At 46.5% G+C, this 17,603-nt stretch overlaps 1 protein-coding gene across 6 annotated transcripts in view; it reads right to left on the bottom strand.

The window, feature by feature from the left end:
• Positions 1 to 17,603, bottom strand: part of DIDO1 (death inducer-obliterator 1) — a 679,850-nt gene that overhangs the window by 143,292 nt on the left and 518,955 nt on the right. For all 6 annotated transcript variants that reach the window (XM_033963660.1, XM_033963661.1, XM_033963662.1 and 3 more), the window contains one exon: positions 11,178 to 11,294. In XM_033963660.1, the coding sequence (XP_033819551.1) occupies positions 11,178 to 11,294 (117 nt within the window). The remainder of the gene's footprint in view (positions 1 to 11,177; positions 11,295 to 17,603) is intronic.

Genomic DNA, 17,603 nt, shown 5'->3' with positions numbered 1-17,603 from the left:
TCTCATTATTAAAGAGGAAAATCGCATGCAGGAGAGGTTGACTGTGGAGTCTAGCTCTAGTGAAGGGATTGAAGAATTGGAGAGATACATCGAAGATGCCCACCAGCAGATTGTGGAGACCCCAGGGCTTGAGATCAGCAACCGAACAACCAAGGAGGATGGAACAATTGATGCAGAAAGAGACAACAATCCAATCAGCAGAGACGATAGACCAACTGAGGACGAGACACAGATGAAAGATAACATGACTTACGCCGAGGATACAGACTTAAGACCCCTGAGGATCCTCCAACTAGAAAAGATTGGGATTATAGTCGGAGATTCCATAATAAGAAATGTGGACAGCCACATTGCGGGAGGAAGAAGGGATAGATTAGTCACCTGCCTGCCTGGTGCAAGAGTCAAGGATGTGGCCAGCAGGATCACCAGGATCATAGATGGAGCAAGGGGAAAGGAAACTGCAGTGCTCATCCATGTGGGAACCAATGATGTTTGCAGACGGAAGTACGACAGGGAAGAATTAAAGGACCAGCTCCGCTCACTTGGAAGGCAGTTGAAGATCGAAGAGATGAAGGTGGCTTTCTCGGAAATCCTTCCGGTACTGAGAGCGGACGCTACGAGACAGGATGAACTGAGAGCTGTGAACGCCTGGATGAGGCGTTGGTGCGAGGAAGAGGGTTTTGACTTCGTGCAAAACTGGAATACATTCTGGGGAAAGAGCGGGTATTATAGGAAGGACGGACTTCACCTAGCCAAACAAGGAGCGAGAGCTCTGGCTGAGAACATAAGGAAGTTCATTGAGAAGGCTTTAAACTAAAGATCAGGGGAGAGCCGACAGTCGACAGCCGGTCGATGGCCCGGACACCAAGATATCCTGAGGAGGTAACTCCAAGCAATCATACAGATATAGGGCATAAGAACATAAGCAGTGCCTCCGCCGGGTCAGACCACAGGTCCATCCCGCCCGGCAGTCCGCTCCCGCGGCAGCCCAAACAGGTCACGACCTGTCTGAATCACCAGAAGGGGCTCCCTTGCCACCTTGGTTTCTCATTGAAGTCCTATCTTCCCATCGAAGTCCTAACCCTCCGGTCTTGCACATGCACGACCTGGTTGGGTTTCTATACTTATTACCTGGTTAGCTTTCTATACTTGTGTTACATCCCAGCTCCTCCCTCAGTATCCCACGATCCCTTTATCCCTCAGGAATCCGTCCAATCCCTGTTTGAATCCCTGTACCGTACTCTGCCTGATCACTTCCTCCGGTAGCGCATTCCAAGTGTCCACGACCCTTTGGGTGAAAAAAAACTTCCTTGCATTTGTTTTGAACCTATCTCCCTTCAGTTTCTCCGAATGCCCCCTCGTACTTGTTGTCCCCTTCAGTCTGAAGAATCTGTCCCTATCCACCCTCTCTATGCCCCTCATGATCTTGAAGGTCTCTATCATATCTCCCCTGAGCCTCCTTTTTTCCAGAGAGAAGAGCCCCAGCCTATCCAACCTCTCGGCGTATGGGCAGTGTTCCAGCCCTTTTACCAGTTTCGTTGCTCTCCTTTGGACTCTCTCAAGTACCGCCATGTCCTTCTTGAGGTGCGGCGACCAATACTGAACGCAGTATTCCAGATGTGGACGCACCATCGCTCGATACAATGGCATGATGACTTCCCCCGTCCTGGTTGTTATGCCCCTCTTTATGATGCCCAGCATCCTATTGGCTTTTTTCGAGGCTGCTGCGCACTGTGCAGATGGCTTCAGTGTTGCATCCACCAGCACACCCAAGTCTCTCTCAAGTCTGCTGTCTCCGAACAATGCCCCCCCCCCAATTTGTAGTTGAACAACGGGTTCTTTTTCCCTATATGCATGACCTTGCATTTTTCCACATTAAAGCGCATTTGCCATTTGTTTGCCCAGTCTTCCAGCTTGTCCAGGTCCCTTTGCAGGTCCTCATACTCCTCCCTGGACCTAACTCTGCCGCACAGTTTGGTATCATCTGCAAATTTTATAACCTCGCACTTTGCTTCCTTTTCCAGGTCATTGATAAATATGTTGAAGAGTAACGGCCCCAGCACCGATCCCTGTGGCACACCGCTTGTGACTCCCCGCCAGTCAGAATATTGGCCCTTCACTCCGACCCTCTGCAGTCTACCCGACAACCAGTGCTTGATCCATCTGTGCACATCCCCTCCCACCCCGTGGTTCCACAGCTTCCTAAGCAGCCTTTCATGTGGCAGCTTGTCGAAAGCCTTTTGAAAATCGAGGTAAATGATGTCTATGGGTTCCCCATTGTCCACCCGACTGCTTATTCCCTCAAAGAAGTACAGAAGGTTCGTTAGGCACGACCTTCCCTTACAGAATCCGTGCTGGCTTGTTCTCAGTAGGCCATTCCTCTCGATGTGCTTGCAAATGCCGTCCTTGATCATAGCTTCTACCATCTTCCCTATAATTGAAGTCAGGCTCACCGGCCTGTAGTTCCCGGGGTCACCCCTCGATCCCTTCTTGAAGATAGGTGTGACATTCGCCAATTTCCAGTCCTCTGGCATGAATATGAGGACACTACAAGAAGTAATGAAAGGGATCAATTGGATACTAGAAAGGATGTGTGGGCCACTAAATCCAGTAACTTAGTACGAACTGAACTTAAATGTATGTACACGAATGCCAGAAGCTTAGGAAACAAAATGGGAGAGCTGGAAGAATTAGCAAGTAGACAACATCCGGATATCATAGGAATAACAGAAACATGGTGGAATGAAGAAAATGAATGGGACACAGCATTACAAGGATATAAACTATACAGAAGAGATAGGATAGGGCAGAAAGGGGGAGGTATTGCCCTATATGTCCAAGAAGAAATAGAGTCTGTTAGAGAAGGAGAGACAGAAGCAAATGGAAAACTAGAATCACTCTGGATAAAGATTCCTGGACAAAAAGAGGCTGACACACAAATTGGACTCTATTATCGTCCTCCGGGACAGACTGAGGAAACAGACAAAGAAATGATGGAGGAAATTAATCGTGGATGTAAATCAGGCAATGTGACGATCATGGGAGACTTCAACTTTCCGGGGATAAACTGGAATTTGGGAACGTCAAACTGCAGCAGGGAGATAAAATTCCTGGAAATGATAGGAGATTGCTTCATGGAACAAATGGTAGGAGAACCGACAAGAGGAAATGTAGTCCTGGACTTGGTCATAAATGGCATTTCGGGAAGAGCAACTGATGTAAATGTTAAGGCCCCGATAGGGACAAGTGATCACAATATGATCTATTTTACCATTAGCATCGGAAAGGGGAAACCAATCAAGAATAAAGCCACAACCTTTAACTTCAAAAAAGGCAATGAGATTCATGGTTAGAAAACGGCTCAAGAAGAACAAAGCAGAAATCCAAACAGTTGATCAAGCATGGTCGCTGCTGAAAAACACCATCACAGAAGCACAGAATCTTCACATACCAAAGATATCTAAAGGAAGGCGAAAGAAGAACAAAGGAGAACCAGCATGGTTATCAAAAGAGGTGAAAGATGCAGTGAGGGAGAAGAGGAATTCGTTTAAAAAATGGAAACGAGAAAAAACATCAGAGGCCTGGAACTGTCACAAAAGTGATCAGAAAAAGTGTCATAAAGTGGTAAGAGATGCCAAAAAGTCTATGAAGAAAAGATAGCACAGGAAACCAAAAACTTCAAGCCCTTTTTTAGATATATAAAAGGTAAGAAACCAGCAAGAGAGGCAGTGGGCCCTCTCGACGATCAAGGAAAGAAAGGGTCAATTAAGGAGGATAAACAGGTTGCCGATAGGTTAAATTCATTCTTTGCCTCTGTCTTCACAAATGAGGACATTTCAACAGTGCCAGACACAGGAAAGATATTCACCGGAGGCATAGAAGAAAGCCTCACAACAGTAAATGTGACGTTGGACATGATATACTTTCAGATTGACAAACTGAAAAGCGACAAATCCCCTGGACCGGATGGAATTCACCCGAGAGTATTAAAGGAACTTAAGGTTGAAATTGTTAAATTGCTACAATCTGTGGCTAATATGTCAATTAGAACTGGGCAAATACCAGAAGACTGGAGGATAGCAAATGTTATCCCAATTTTCAAAAAAGGATCAAGAGGTGATCCAGGAAACTATCGACCTGTGAGCCTCACTTCGGTTCCTGGGAAGATAATTGAAACACTGATTAAAGACAACATTGTACAACATTTGGAGGATCACAACCTAATAAGGGCTAGTCAACACGGATTAAGGAAAGGGAAGTCATGTTTGACAAATTTACTACAATTCTTTGAGAAAGGGAACAAACAAGTGGATAGTGGAGATTCAGTGGACATAGTTTACTTGGACTTCCAGAAAGCGTTTGACAAGGTTCCACATGCAAGGCTTATGAAGAAACTACTAAGCCATGGAGTAGGAGGAGAAGTGCACAGATGGATCGGCAAGTGGTTGGAGAACAGAAAGGGTTAGCATAAATGGGAAATTCTCAGACTGGGAGAGGGTGACTAGCGGAGTGCCCCAGGGCTCGGTTCTTGGGCCTATCTTGTTCAATATTTTTATAAACGACCTGGAAAAGGAAACAACTTGCAATATAATAAAGTTTGCAGACGATACAAAACTATGTCGGGCTGTTGACTCCCAAAGGGACTGCGAGGAACTCCAGAAGGATCTGAACAAGCTAGAAGCATGGGCAACAAAGTGGCAGATGAATTTTAACATAAACATCTAGGAAAAAAAAAACCAAAGAACACGAGTATAAGATGTTGGGGATGACATTAGCAAAATGCGAACAAGAAAGGGATTTGGGGGTACTGATTGACAGAACCCTAAAGCCTTCGGCACAATGTGTGGCGACGGCGAAGAAAGCAAACAGGATGTTGGGCATGATTATGAAGGGGATCACGAGTAGATCGGAAGATGTAATAATGCCACTTTATAGAGCAATGGTCAGACCAAAATTGGAATACTGTGTCCAACACTGGTCTCCATACCTCAAGAAAGATATAACTCTGCTGGAAAAGGTACAGAGGCGAGCCATGAAACTTGTCAAGGGATTGGAGAATTTGAGCTACAAAGAGCGCCTTAGGAAATTGGGATTGTTTACCCTCGAGCAGAGAAGACTGAGAGGGGATTTAATAGAGACTTTTAAAATAATAAAGGGATTTGATAAAATCGACCAAGAAGAAGCATTGCTAACTTTTTCGGATGTGACACGGACAAGAGGTCACAGACTGAAACTGAGTGGCAGCAGGTTCAGGACGAATGTCAGGAAGTTCTTTTTTACACAGCGCGTGCTGGGAATTTGGAATGCTCTCCTGGAGGATGTTGTGACAAAGATTACTGTTCTAGGATTCAAGGGCAAGTTGGATGCACACCTTCTTGCAAATCGTATTGAGGGCTATGGTATATCTGGGTCTCCAATCATAGTAACATAGTAGATGACAGCAGATAAAGACCCGAATGGTCCATCCAGTCTGCCCAACCTGATTCAATTTAAATTTTTTTTTTTTTCTTCTTAGCTATTTCTGGGCAAGAATCCAAAGCTTTACCCGGTACTATGCTTGGGTTCCAACTGCCGAAATCTCTGTTAAGACTTACTCCCACCCATCTACACCCTCCCAGCCATTGAAGCCCTCCCCTGCCCATCCTCCACCAAACGGCCATACACAGACACAGACCGTGCAAGTCTGCCCAGTAACTGGCCTAGTTCAATATTTAATATTATTTTCTGATTCTAGATCCTCTGTGTTCATCCCATGCTTCTTTGAACTCCGTCACCGTTTTCCTCTTCACCACCTCTCTCGGGAGCGCATTCCAGGCATCCACCACCCTCTCCGTAAAGTAGAATTTCCTAACATAAGAACATAAGCAGTGCCTCTGTCGGGTCAGACCACAGGTCCATCCTGCCCAGCAGTCCGCTCCCGCGGTGGCCCAAAAACAGGTCAAGACCTGTCTGAATCATCAGAAGGGGCTCCCCTGCCACCTTGGTTTCCCATTTAAGTCCTGCCTTCCTATCGAAGTCCTAGCCCTCCGGTCTACACATGCACGACCAGGTTGGTTTACTCATTTCCTGGTTAACTTCCTACACCCGTGTTACATCCCAGCTCCTCCCTCAGTATCCCACGATCCCTCTATCCCTCAGGAATCCATCCAATCCCTGCTTGAATCCCTGTACCGTACTCTGCCTGATCACTTCCTCCGGTAGCGCATTCCAAGTGTCCACGACCCTTTGGGTGAAAAAAAACTTCCTTGCATTTGTTTTGAACCTGTCTCCCTTCAGTTTCTCAGAATGCCCCCTCGTATTTGCTGTCCCCTTCAGTCTGAAGAATCTGTCCCTATCCACCCTCTCTATGCCCCTCATGATCTTGAAGGTCTCTATCATATCTCCCCTGAGCCTCCTTTTCTCCAGAGAGAAGAGCCCCAGCCTATCCAGCCTCTCGGCGTATGAGCAGTGTTCCAGCCCTTTTACCATTTTCGTTGCTCTCCTTTGGACTCTCTCAAGTACCGCCATGTCCTTCTTGAGGTGCGGCGACCAATACTGAACGCAGTATTCCAGATGTGGACGCACCATTGCTCGATACAATGGCATGATGACTTCCCGTGTTCTGGTTGCTATGCCCCTCTTTATGATGCCCAGCATCCTGTTGGCTTTTTTTGAGGCTGCTGCGCACTGTGCAGATGGATTCAGTGATGCATCCACCAGCACACCCAAGTCTCTCTCGAGTCTGCTGTCTCCCAACAATACCCCCCCTAATTTGTAGCTGAACAACGGGTTCTTTTTCCCTATATGCATGACCTTGCATTTGTCCACATTGAATCGCATTTGCCATTTGTTTGCCCAGTCTTCCAGCTTGTCCAGGTCCCTTTGTAGGTCCTCACACTCCTCCCTGGTCCTAACTCTGCCGCACAGTTTGGTATCGTCTTCGAATTTTATAACCTCACACTTTGCCTCCTTTTCCAGGTCATTCATGAATATGTTAGAGAGTAAAGGCCCCAGCACCGATCCCTGTGGCACACCGCTCGTGACTCCCCGCCAGTCCGAATATTGACCCTTTACTCCAACCCTCTGCAGTCTACCCGACAGCCAGTGCTTGATCCATCTGTGCACATCCCCTCCCACCCCGTGGTTCCACAGTTTCTTAAGTAGCCTTTCATGTGGCACCTTGTCGAAAGCCTTTTGAAAGTCGAGGTAAATGATGTCTATGGGCTCCCCATTGTCCATCCGACTGCTTATTCCCTCAAAGAAGTACAGAAGGTTCGTTAGGCACGACCTTCCCTTGCAGAATCCGTGCTGGCTTGTTCTCAGTAGGCCATTCCTCTTGATGTGCTCGCTAATGCCTTCCTTGATCATAGTTTCCACCATCTTCCCTATTATTGAAGTCAGGCTCACCGGCCTGTAGTTCCCGGGGTCACGCCTCGATCCCTTCTTGAAGATCGGCGAGAATGTAAAAGCGGTAACACAGTTATTATGGGAGACTTTAACTACCCTGGGATAGACTGGAGTCTTGGAAGCTCAAGATGCGCCAAGGAGGCAGACTTTCTGGAGGCTGTACAAGATTGCTTCATGGAGCAGCTTGTTAGAGAACCGACGAGAGGAAATGCCACTCTGGATCTAATCCTAAATGGGCTAAGGGGACCTGCAAAGGAAGTGGAAGTGGTGGGACCGTTGGGAAACAGCGATCATAATATGATCAAGTTCAAGGTGGAAATAGGAATACTGAAAGGAAAGAGAACCATAGCGACAACTTTTAACTTCAAGAAGGGAAACTACGAAGCAATGAGAAGAATGGTAAAGAAGAAACTTAGGAACACTTCCAAAAAATGGCATACGGTAGAACATGCCTGGTCCTTCTTCAAGAATACAGTGAGCGAGGCGCAAAATCTGTATATCCCCAAATTCAGAAAAGGGTGCAACAAGAGTCGAACAAAAGACCCGGCGTGGATAACTAAAATAGTGAAGGAAGCGATAGGCAATAAGAAAAACTCATTCAGAAAATGGAAGAAGGACAAATCTGAGGGAAACTGGAAAGAACACAGAAAGTATCAAAAGGAATGTCATCGTGTGGTTCGAAAAGCCAAAAAAGAGTATGAAGAGAGGCTAGCCAGGGAAGCACGAAATTTCAAGCCGTTCTTTAGATATATTAAAGGGAAACAGCCGGCTAGGGAAGAGGTGGGACCACTGGACGACGGAGACCTGAAGGGAGCGGTGAAGGAAGAGAAAGAGGTCGCAGAAAGACTTAACATGTTCTTTTCATCGGTATTTACAAGCGAAGACACAACCAACATACCGGAACCTGAACAAATCTTTAAGGGAAATCAAGCACAAAAGTTAACATCCATGGAAGTGAGCCTTGATGAGGTGCGCAGGCAGATAGAAAAACTAAAAACTGACAAATCGCCGGGTCCGGATGGAATCCATCCAAGGGTTCTGAAGGAACTAAAGGAAGAAATAGCAGAACTACTGCAGCAAATTTGCAACCTATCTCTGAAAACAGGTGTGATTCCGGAGGATTGGAAGATAGCCAACGTAACGCCCATCTTTAAAAAGGGATCAAGAGGGGACCCGGGAAACTACAGACCGGTGAGTCTGACCTCGGTTCCGGGGAAAATGGCGGAAGCACTGATAAAAGAAAACATCGATGAACATTTTGAAAGAAACGAACTTCTGAAAACCAGCCAACATGGTTTCTGCAGGGGAAGATCGTGCCTGACTAACTTACTGCACTTCTTCGAAGGAATTAACAAACAAATGGACAGAGGAGACCCCATAGACATCATATACCTAGATTTCCAGAAAGCCTTTGACAAGGTGCCTCATGAACGTCTACTCCGGAAACTGAAGAACCATGGGGTGGACGGAGACGTGCATAGATGGATCAGAAACTGGTTAGAAGGTAGGAAACAGAGGGTAGGGGTGAAGGGCCACTACTCAGACTGGAGAAAGGTCACGAGTGGTGTTCCGCAGGGCTCGGTGCTCGGGCCACTGCTTTTTAACATATTCATAAATGATCTAGAAACAGGGACGAAGTGTGAGATAATAAAGTTTGCGGACGACAACAAACTATTCAGTAGAGCTCGGACAAAGTAGGACTGCGAAGAATTGCAAAGAGACTTGGACAAACTAGGAGAATGGGCAGAGAGATGGCAGATGAAATTCAATGTTGGGAAGTGTAAAGTATTGCATGTGGGAAGCAAAAACTCGTGGTATAATTATGCGATGGGAGGGAAGTTTTTGAATGAGAGTGCCCAAGAAAGGGACTTGGGGGTGATGGTAGACATGACAATGAAGCCGACAGCACAGTGCGCAGCTGCCGCTAAGAGAGCAAATAGAATGCTAGGTATAATCAAGAAAGGTATTAAAACCAGAACGAAAGAAGTTATCCTTCCGCTGTATCGGGCAATGGTGCGCCCACATCTTGAGTACTGCGTCCAGTATTGGTCACCGTACCTTAAGAAGGATATGGCATTGCTCGAGAGAGTTCAGAGGAGAGCAACACGACTGATTAAGGGGATGGAAAGCCTTTCATATGCTGAGAGATTGGAAAAACTGGGACTCTTTTCCCTAGAAAAGAGAAGATTAAGAGGGGATATGATAGAGACTTACAAGATCATGAAGGGCATAGAGAGAGTAGAGAGGGACAGATTCTTCAAACTTTCAGAGAATAAAAAAACAAGAGGGCATTCGGAAAAGTTGAAAGGAGGCAAATTCAAAACTAATGCTAGGAAATTCTTCTTTACACAACGGGTGGTGGACACCTGGAATACAATTCCAGAGGAAGTTATAGGGCAGAGTACAGTACTGGGGTTTAAGAAAGGTTTGGACAAATTCCTGCTGGAAAAGGGGATAGAGGGGTATAGATAGAAATTTACTGCACAGGTCCTGAACCTGTTGGGCCGCCGCGTGAGCGGACTGCTGGGCGCGATGGACCTCGGGTCTGACCCAGCGGAGGCATTTCTTATGTTCTTATGTTCTTATGTTCACCACCCTCTGGCGTCTGTCCGACAGCCAGTTTCTGACCCAGTTCACCACTTTGGGTCCTAACTTCAGCCCTTCAAGTTTGTTCAACAGCCTCCTATGAGGAACTGTATCAAAGGCTTTGCTGAAATCCAAGTAAATTACATCTAGCATATGTCCTCGATCCAGCTCTCTGGTCACCCAATCAAAAAATTCAATCAGGTTCGTTTGGCACGATTTACCTTTTGTAAAGCCATGTTGCCTCGGATCCTGTAACCCATTAGATTCAAGGAAATACACTATTCTTTCTTTCAGCAACACTTCCAGAGAGACCTGGGAGTGATGGTAGACGCAACACTGAAGGCATCGGCGCAATGCGCCACAGCCTCTAGGAAAGCAAACAGAATGCTGGGTATCATTAAGAAGGGTATTACGACCAGGACGAAGGAAGTCATCATGCAGCTGTATCGTGCAATGGTACGGCCGCATCTGGAGTACTGTGTCCAGTACTGGTCGCCGTACCTCAAGAAAGACATGGCGGTACTTGAGGGAGTACAAAGAAGAGCAACCAAACTGATAAAGGGAATGGAAAATCTCCCATATACCGACAGATTGAAGCAGTTGGGACTTTTCTCCCTGGAGAAGCGAAGACTTAGAGGAGACATGATAGAAACCTTCAAGATCCTGAAGGGCATAGAAAAAATAGACAGGGGCAGATTTTTCAAATTAAGGGGCGCCACAAGTACAAGGGGGCACTCGGAGAAATTGAAAGGGGACAGGTTTAGAACAAACGCTAGGAAGTTCTTTTTCACTCAGAGGGTGGTGGATACATGGAACGCGCTTCCAGAGGCTGTTGTAGACAAGAAAACATTAAATGGTTTCAAAGAAGGTTTGGATAGATTCCTAGAAGAGAAAGGGATTGGGGGGTATAGATAGGTATAGACCATTGCTCAGGCAATGGGCCTGATGGGCCGCCGCGGGTGCGGACCGCTGAGCAGGATGGACCTATGGTCTGCCTCAGCGGAGGCAACTTCTTATGTTCTTATTTTTCCAACAACTGAAGTGAGGCTCACCGGCCTGTAATCAGGAGTACCTAAATGGGCCGCCGCGTGTGCGGATCACCGGACTGGATGGACCTCGGTCTGATCCGGTGAGGGTTTTTCTTATGTTCTTATGTCCTCAGTTGTTGCACATAGCATTCAAATCCCGTTTAAAAAATCACTTACCAGTTTTGTCTCTTTCTGTTTCCACACAGACATTTCTTTAGATATTAATTCTTCTGGCTTCATTCTTACTAGTTTTGACAGTGAGATTTCTTCACGAAGAACACGATGGAAAAGACCCTTAAAAAAAATCAAATATCTATTAAGCCTTCCATTATCAACTGCAACTCAATATTTTTGCTTATTGTCTTCATAAAGAAGAGGGAGCGATGATCATGTAAAATGCAGGAACTGTTCACATCCAAAAGTATGGGTTCTTAATCTTGTTCAGTTTCTGCACCCCTTTAACAGATTAATGAAACCCTCACACTTCTTAATCACATGTCCACTAGTGACTACTGAGTTACATATGTTGCTGTTAGCCGCTAATAGAGCTTACTGCATAATAGGTTGCTAAAATTACAGTAGTAAGCACATGTACTATCAATAGCTATCCTAATAACTGCCTTTACTCTGTTTAGAAAGTTTCAATAAATTGCCTCAGATTTCAAGACCTTTCTCTGCACACGATTTTCTTCTCACACTACTGGTTAAAAATCCCTGGCCTAAAACAAGAAAAACAGAAATCAAAGGCTTCTCTCTATTCTGCGAGGCAAAAAAAAAAAATGCAACTCCCTAGAGTTTTTTTTTGCCATTTTTTCAGCAACCACTTTGAATATCAATGTGAAATTTCACAGCTTTGTTACTATCTAGTTTATGTGCTGAGTAAAATAAGATTTTAAACATGGCAAAGCTACAGACTTTTTAGAAAGAACACCCAGCAATTTTCACACATTCAAAAATGTTTACAATTAAGTAGCAGATTTTGTAAATCTGCACGCCCGAGAAGAGCTAATTGCTGCATAAACCATGCATAGAGTTAATGACATCACAGTGATGTGTATTTTTGTTTAGTGAGCAATGTTGGACGCCTATCACATGCTCCACCCAAAGCCGCAAAGAAGTCACTGAACTCAAGGAATCGCTGCAGATGATCTCAGACAACATGCCACAGGGACAGATTAACAAGGTTGTTAAGCCCTTCCCAAACAAACTGAAAGCCTGTGTTAAAGCCTGGGGTGGACAAGGAAAGATTACTGTATTTTTTGCTCCGTAAGACACACTTTTTTCCCACCCAAAAGTGGGTGGAATTGTTAGTGCATCCCCCTGTACCTTTTTAAAACCCTGACTGCCCTTTAAACACCCCCCCACCCCATCCTTGTAGTACCTTTTTAAACACCCCTTAAGCCTGGTGGTCCACTGGTGTATTGGTCAGCAAGAGTGTGCTTTCTGCGCTGCTGCTTGGGCCTTCGCTGCTTTCTGAATGGCTGCCGTCAGTTCTCACGAGTCTCGCAAGAACTGACATCAACTATTCAGAAAGCGGTGCAGGCCCAGGCAGCAGCGCAGAAAGCACACTACTGCCGGCCGATACAATGCTGGACCACCAGGCTTTTAAGGGGCGTTTAAAAAGGTACAACGGGGCAAGGTGTGTTTTAAAAGGGTGCGAGGGAGGTGTGTTTTAAAAAGGATTTGTCTTAAAGTACTGCTATTTTCTTTCATCTTTTTGGGTCATCTTCCACCGGGGGGGAGGGGTTGTTTTGGTACCAGGGGGAAGGGGGGGAGTTCACTTACTATGGGGGTCTGTGGATTATTGCATCTCATAATGTTTGATGGTTTACTGTTGTGCCACTTGTTCTGTTTTTGGAGTGGAGTCACAAGAATACAGACTCTCCTCATTATGTTTGGATAGATTGTATTTTGGCACTGTACTTCTCTTGCTGTATGTTTTTATTTCTTTGACTATCAATAAAAATAGATTTGAACATAAAAAGGTACTGTGGGGGGATTAAAAAAAGGTACTGGAAGGGAGACGGGAAGGAAAAAATTGTTAGTCGGCTGGGATGGATCCCTCCTGTCCCAGCCTATCACTAGACCACCCGAGGTGGGAGGGCAGGTTACAGGGCAGGGGGACAGGGGACAGAGCCTGGCAGGGAAGGGGAGACAGGGTACAGATCCTGGCAGGGAGGGAGAACAGGGGGCAGAACTGGCAAGGAGTGTGGGGTTGGGTGCAGAGCCTGGCTGGGAGTGAGAGGGGCTGGGTACACAATTTGGTTCAGAATGTTTTTTTCCTTGTTTTCCTCCTCTAAATCTATGGTGCGTCTTATGGTCAGGTGCGTCTTATAGTGCAAAAAATACATAAGTTCTTACCTCGATAATATTATTTCTGGTAGAAAGGCCCATCAGTCTTGTTCAATGGGGTATTTTCCTTTAACTGCAAATTGTGTAGAAGACATCATCTACCTTTCTCAGCTCTGCCTCCTTCACTGGGCTGTGTAGCTCTGCTTGTCTCAAAGCAATTGTAAACCACTATAAGAGGAGAAATATGAAAGAGGGGTATAAAGAACCTCATTTCTGTTCTGCTCTGAAACAATTATTGATAATCAATGTCAATAACAGTACGGAAAACAAGGTGGAACAAACAAGCCACCTACCTGAGTGCAACCAGCACTAACACCTGTGAATCTCTCAGGGGGAGAGTGTGGCACAGTGGTTAAAGCTACAGCCTCAGCACCCTGAGGTTGTGGGTTCAAACCCATGCTGCTCCTTGTGACACTGGCCAAGTCACCTAATCCCCCCCCCCCATTGCCCAAGGTACATTAGATAGATTGTGAGCCCACCGGGACTTACAGGGAAAAATGCTTGAGTACCTGAATAAATTTATGTAAACCATTCTGAGCTCCTTTGGGAGAATGGTATAGAAAATTGAATGAATAAATACTCTCACTTGCTTCTTAACAATAGAGATGTCTCTTTATTCTTCAGATGTCTGACAACCTTTAGAAACCCATACCTGCTGGACAATAAGAAAGCAAAATCGGTAACTGACAGGGCAGGCAGTCAAGAAACTGGAAGAACTGTGATCGTATAAATTTTTCATTCTGGTGGGCAAGTCTTTGCTCTAGTTATAGATATGAAAGAATAAATGCTGAGAATTTGGGGCAAGGTAATATATCTAAATTGATATGGGGCCCATTGGCATCATATGTCACTTCATAATAATTGTTTGTTGACTGAGAGTCAGCCAAGCTGTGCCACCAGATCCACTCTGTAAAATTTCATAAAAGTATGAAGAGTTGACCATGTAGCTGCCCTACAAATCTAACCACGTTTTTTCAGTTATTTTTATTGAGATGTGGATTTTGTTATGTTTTCATTAGTTTTTGTAAATTAGGCCTGACCCTTCTATTTCATTAAGTATCTTATGTAAACCGAGTCGAGCTTTTATTTCTAAGCACCTCTCTTTATACAGCCTAGCATCCTTCAGGCAACAGCCACCGCCTTGTCACTGTTTCATTGCCTTTAGATCTTCAGACATTATCACCCCAACGTCCCTCTCCCCCTCCATGCACATCAGCCTCTCACCCCCAGCACATACGGCTCCTTCCGATTACTAATCCCCAAATGCATTACACTGCATTTCTTTCCATTGAATTTTAATTGCCAGATATTAGACCATTCCTCTAACTTTTGCAGATTTTTTTTCAGGTTTTCCACTCCCTCCTCGGTATGTACTCTGTTACAAATCTTGGTGGTATCTGCAAAAAGGCAATCCTTTCCTTCTAACCCTTCAGCAATGTTACTCACAAACATATCGAACAGGACCAGCCCCAGCACAGAACCCTGAGGGACTCCACTACTCACTTTCCTTCCTGCAAGTGAATTCCATTAACAGTCAACCAGTTTCTCATCCAGTTCACCACTTTGGGTCCTAACTTTAACCCATCAAGCCTCCTATGAGGAACCGTGTCAAAGGCTTTGCTGAAATCTAAGTAAATTGCATCTAGCATATATCCTTGTTCCAATTCTCTGGTCACCCAATCATAAAATTCAATCAGATTCGTTTGGCATGATTTAACTTTAGTAAAGCCATGTTGCCTCAGATCCTGTAACCCAGTGGTCTCAAACTCAAGCCCTTTGCAGGGCCACATTTTAGATTTGTAGGTACTTGGAGGGCTGCAGAAAAAATTGTTAATATCTTATTAAATAAATTAGTCTTATAGCCCGTTACATTAACGGGTGCTAGAATATATGTTGTGTGTGTCTCTCTTTCTTTCTTTCTCTCTCTCTCTTTAGCCACTTTCTTTCTTTCTGTCTTTCTTTTTCCTTGGCTGTCCATCACCACCCCTTGCCTGCTCCCCCTGTCCATTCTCCCTTCCTTTTACCTCCCCTGTGTCCACCACCACCCCTTCACTGCTTTCCTTATGCAACAGCAGCCCTTCTCCCTTTGTTTTACCTCCCCCCTGTCCAGCAGCACCTCTTTCCTTCTCCCCCTGTCCAACATTAGGCCTCCGTTCCTTTTTCTTCACCCCCTGTCCATCAGCACCTCTTTCCTTCTCCCCCTGTCCAGCAGTAGGCGTCCCTTCATTTTTCTCCCCCCCCTCCTTGTTATCCCTATGATACACTTACCTTGCTCTGCCCCTGATCAGAGGTTCCCGACAGCCACCCAGTTGCACCCATTGGAAAAGTTCCCTCTGCTGCATCCAGCACCCCTCCTGACGCGACTCCCGCTGTCTTTCTTTCTGTTTGTCTCTGTCCCTGGCCCCCTTTGTCTTGCCCGTGTCTTTCTTCTTTTCTTTCTGTCTCCCTTCCTTCCTCTGTCTGTCTGTCTGTCCGAAGCAGCATTCCCTCCCCCTCCATTTCCCTGTGCACCTGCCCCTGTGTCTTTCTTCTTTTCTTTCTGTCTCCCTTCCTCCCTCTCTGTCTGTCCAAAGCAGCATTCCCTCCCCCTCCATTTCCTTCCCCCACAACAGTTCCCTGTGCAGCTGCCCCTGTGTCTTTCTTGTTTTCTTTCTGTCTCCCTTCCTCCCTGACTGTCTGTCCAAAGCAGCATTCCCTCCCCCCACACCAGTTCTCTGTGCAGCATTAGCGTTTCCTCTACCCCCCTTTCCCTTCCCGCGGTCGCGACTACAAACGTGGTCCCGAATCCTTTGCCGCCCCCCCTTCCCTTCCCGCGGGCCCGACTACACATGGCGATTCAAGCAGCGTGTGCAGCAGTCTTCACACGCTGCTTCGGGTCCTTCTACTGCCCTGATTTACTCTGGCATGTCCCTGATGGCATCATCAGAGACGCAGCAGAGTAAATCAGGGCAGTAGAAGGGCCCGAAGCAGCATGTGAAGACTGCTGCACACGCTGTTTAAATCGGCAGTCGGGCCCACGGGAAGGGAAGGGGGGGGCGACAAATGACTCGGGTCCCGGGCAGCGGAAAGTTGCTGGGTTCCTCGGTGGGGGTGCTGAGTGGCCGCGATCCCTCTCCTCCCAGACCCCCCCCCCCCCCCCGCTGGAGGAACGGAGATCGGCGGCTACAGCCGCTGGCTTCGGCGTCTTCTATCCACTGCGGCCAACCCTAGAGGAAACAGGAAGTAGTCAGAGAGGGCGGGCCGCAGTGGACAGAAGACGGAAAAGCCAGCGTTAGCGCGGTGTAGCACTTTTCTCTCCATTTAAAGGCGGGTGAGCCGGCGAGAAGGAGGAGGTGGTGGTTTTGGCGGTGACTGAGGGTGGGAGGGGGGAGTCGCCAGCTGTGCTGTGCTTTCCCAATCTGGCCGCCGCATACGCACTGTGACCACGAACCTACGGATCACAGATCATGCAGGTCTGAGTGCGCATGCGCGGCTAGCGTTTTATTATATAGGATGACAATTTTGCATGAGGTAAAACTCTTTATAGTTTATAAATCTTCCCGCCCTCCCGGAAGGCCTGCATGTTCCCCCTTTCTTTGCAGCATTCTCCAGCTTCCCCCCCCTGGCCTCCCAGTCTTCCCCCTTCTTTTACTAAGGTGCGCTAATCGATTATCACACGCTAATCGAATTAGCACACACTAAACGCTAACGCGTCCATAGACTAACATGCATACATTAGCGTTTAGCGCGCGCTAATCAGTTAGCGCACCTTAGTAAAAGAGGGCCTTAGTTTCAGCTAATTACCGCAGCCTGCAGAGAGGATTGCCAGTGCTGTAGCGATCCTTGCAGGTTGCCATCGGCCTCCACAACACATTCCCTCTGCCATGGTCCCACCCCTCCTATGACATCAGGGGCAGGATCACGGCAGAGTGAACTTGCTGCTGAGGACAACGGCAGCCTGCATGGATCGCTACAGCACTGGCAATCCTCTCTGCAGGCTACGGTAATTATCTGAAGGTAAGAGCGGGAGGCCAGGGGGAGGATGCTGCAAAGAACGGGCAGTGGTACAGACCACGGGCTGCAAAATAATACCTGGTGGGCCGCAAGTTTGAGACCACTGCTGTAATCCATTAGATTCTGGGACGTTCACTATCCTTTCTTTCAGCAACTCTGCCATTATTTTTCCAACAACCGAAGTGAGGTTTACCAGCCTGTAGTTTCCCACTTCTTCTCTGCGACCAGTTTTGTGAATAGGGACTACATCCGCTCTTC

The sequence above is a fragment of the Geotrypetes seraphini genome, chromosome 11 (assembly GCF_902459505.1).
Source record: "Geotrypetes seraphini chromosome 11, aGeoSer1.1, whole genome shotgun sequence".
In the NCBI taxonomy this organism is placed as follows: domain Eukaryota; kingdom Metazoa; phylum Chordata; class Amphibia; order Gymnophiona; family Dermophiidae; genus Geotrypetes; species Geotrypetes seraphini.
The sequence above is the reverse complement of the archived record's forward strand: the minus strand, read 5'-3'. Positions and strand labels throughout refer to the sequence as shown.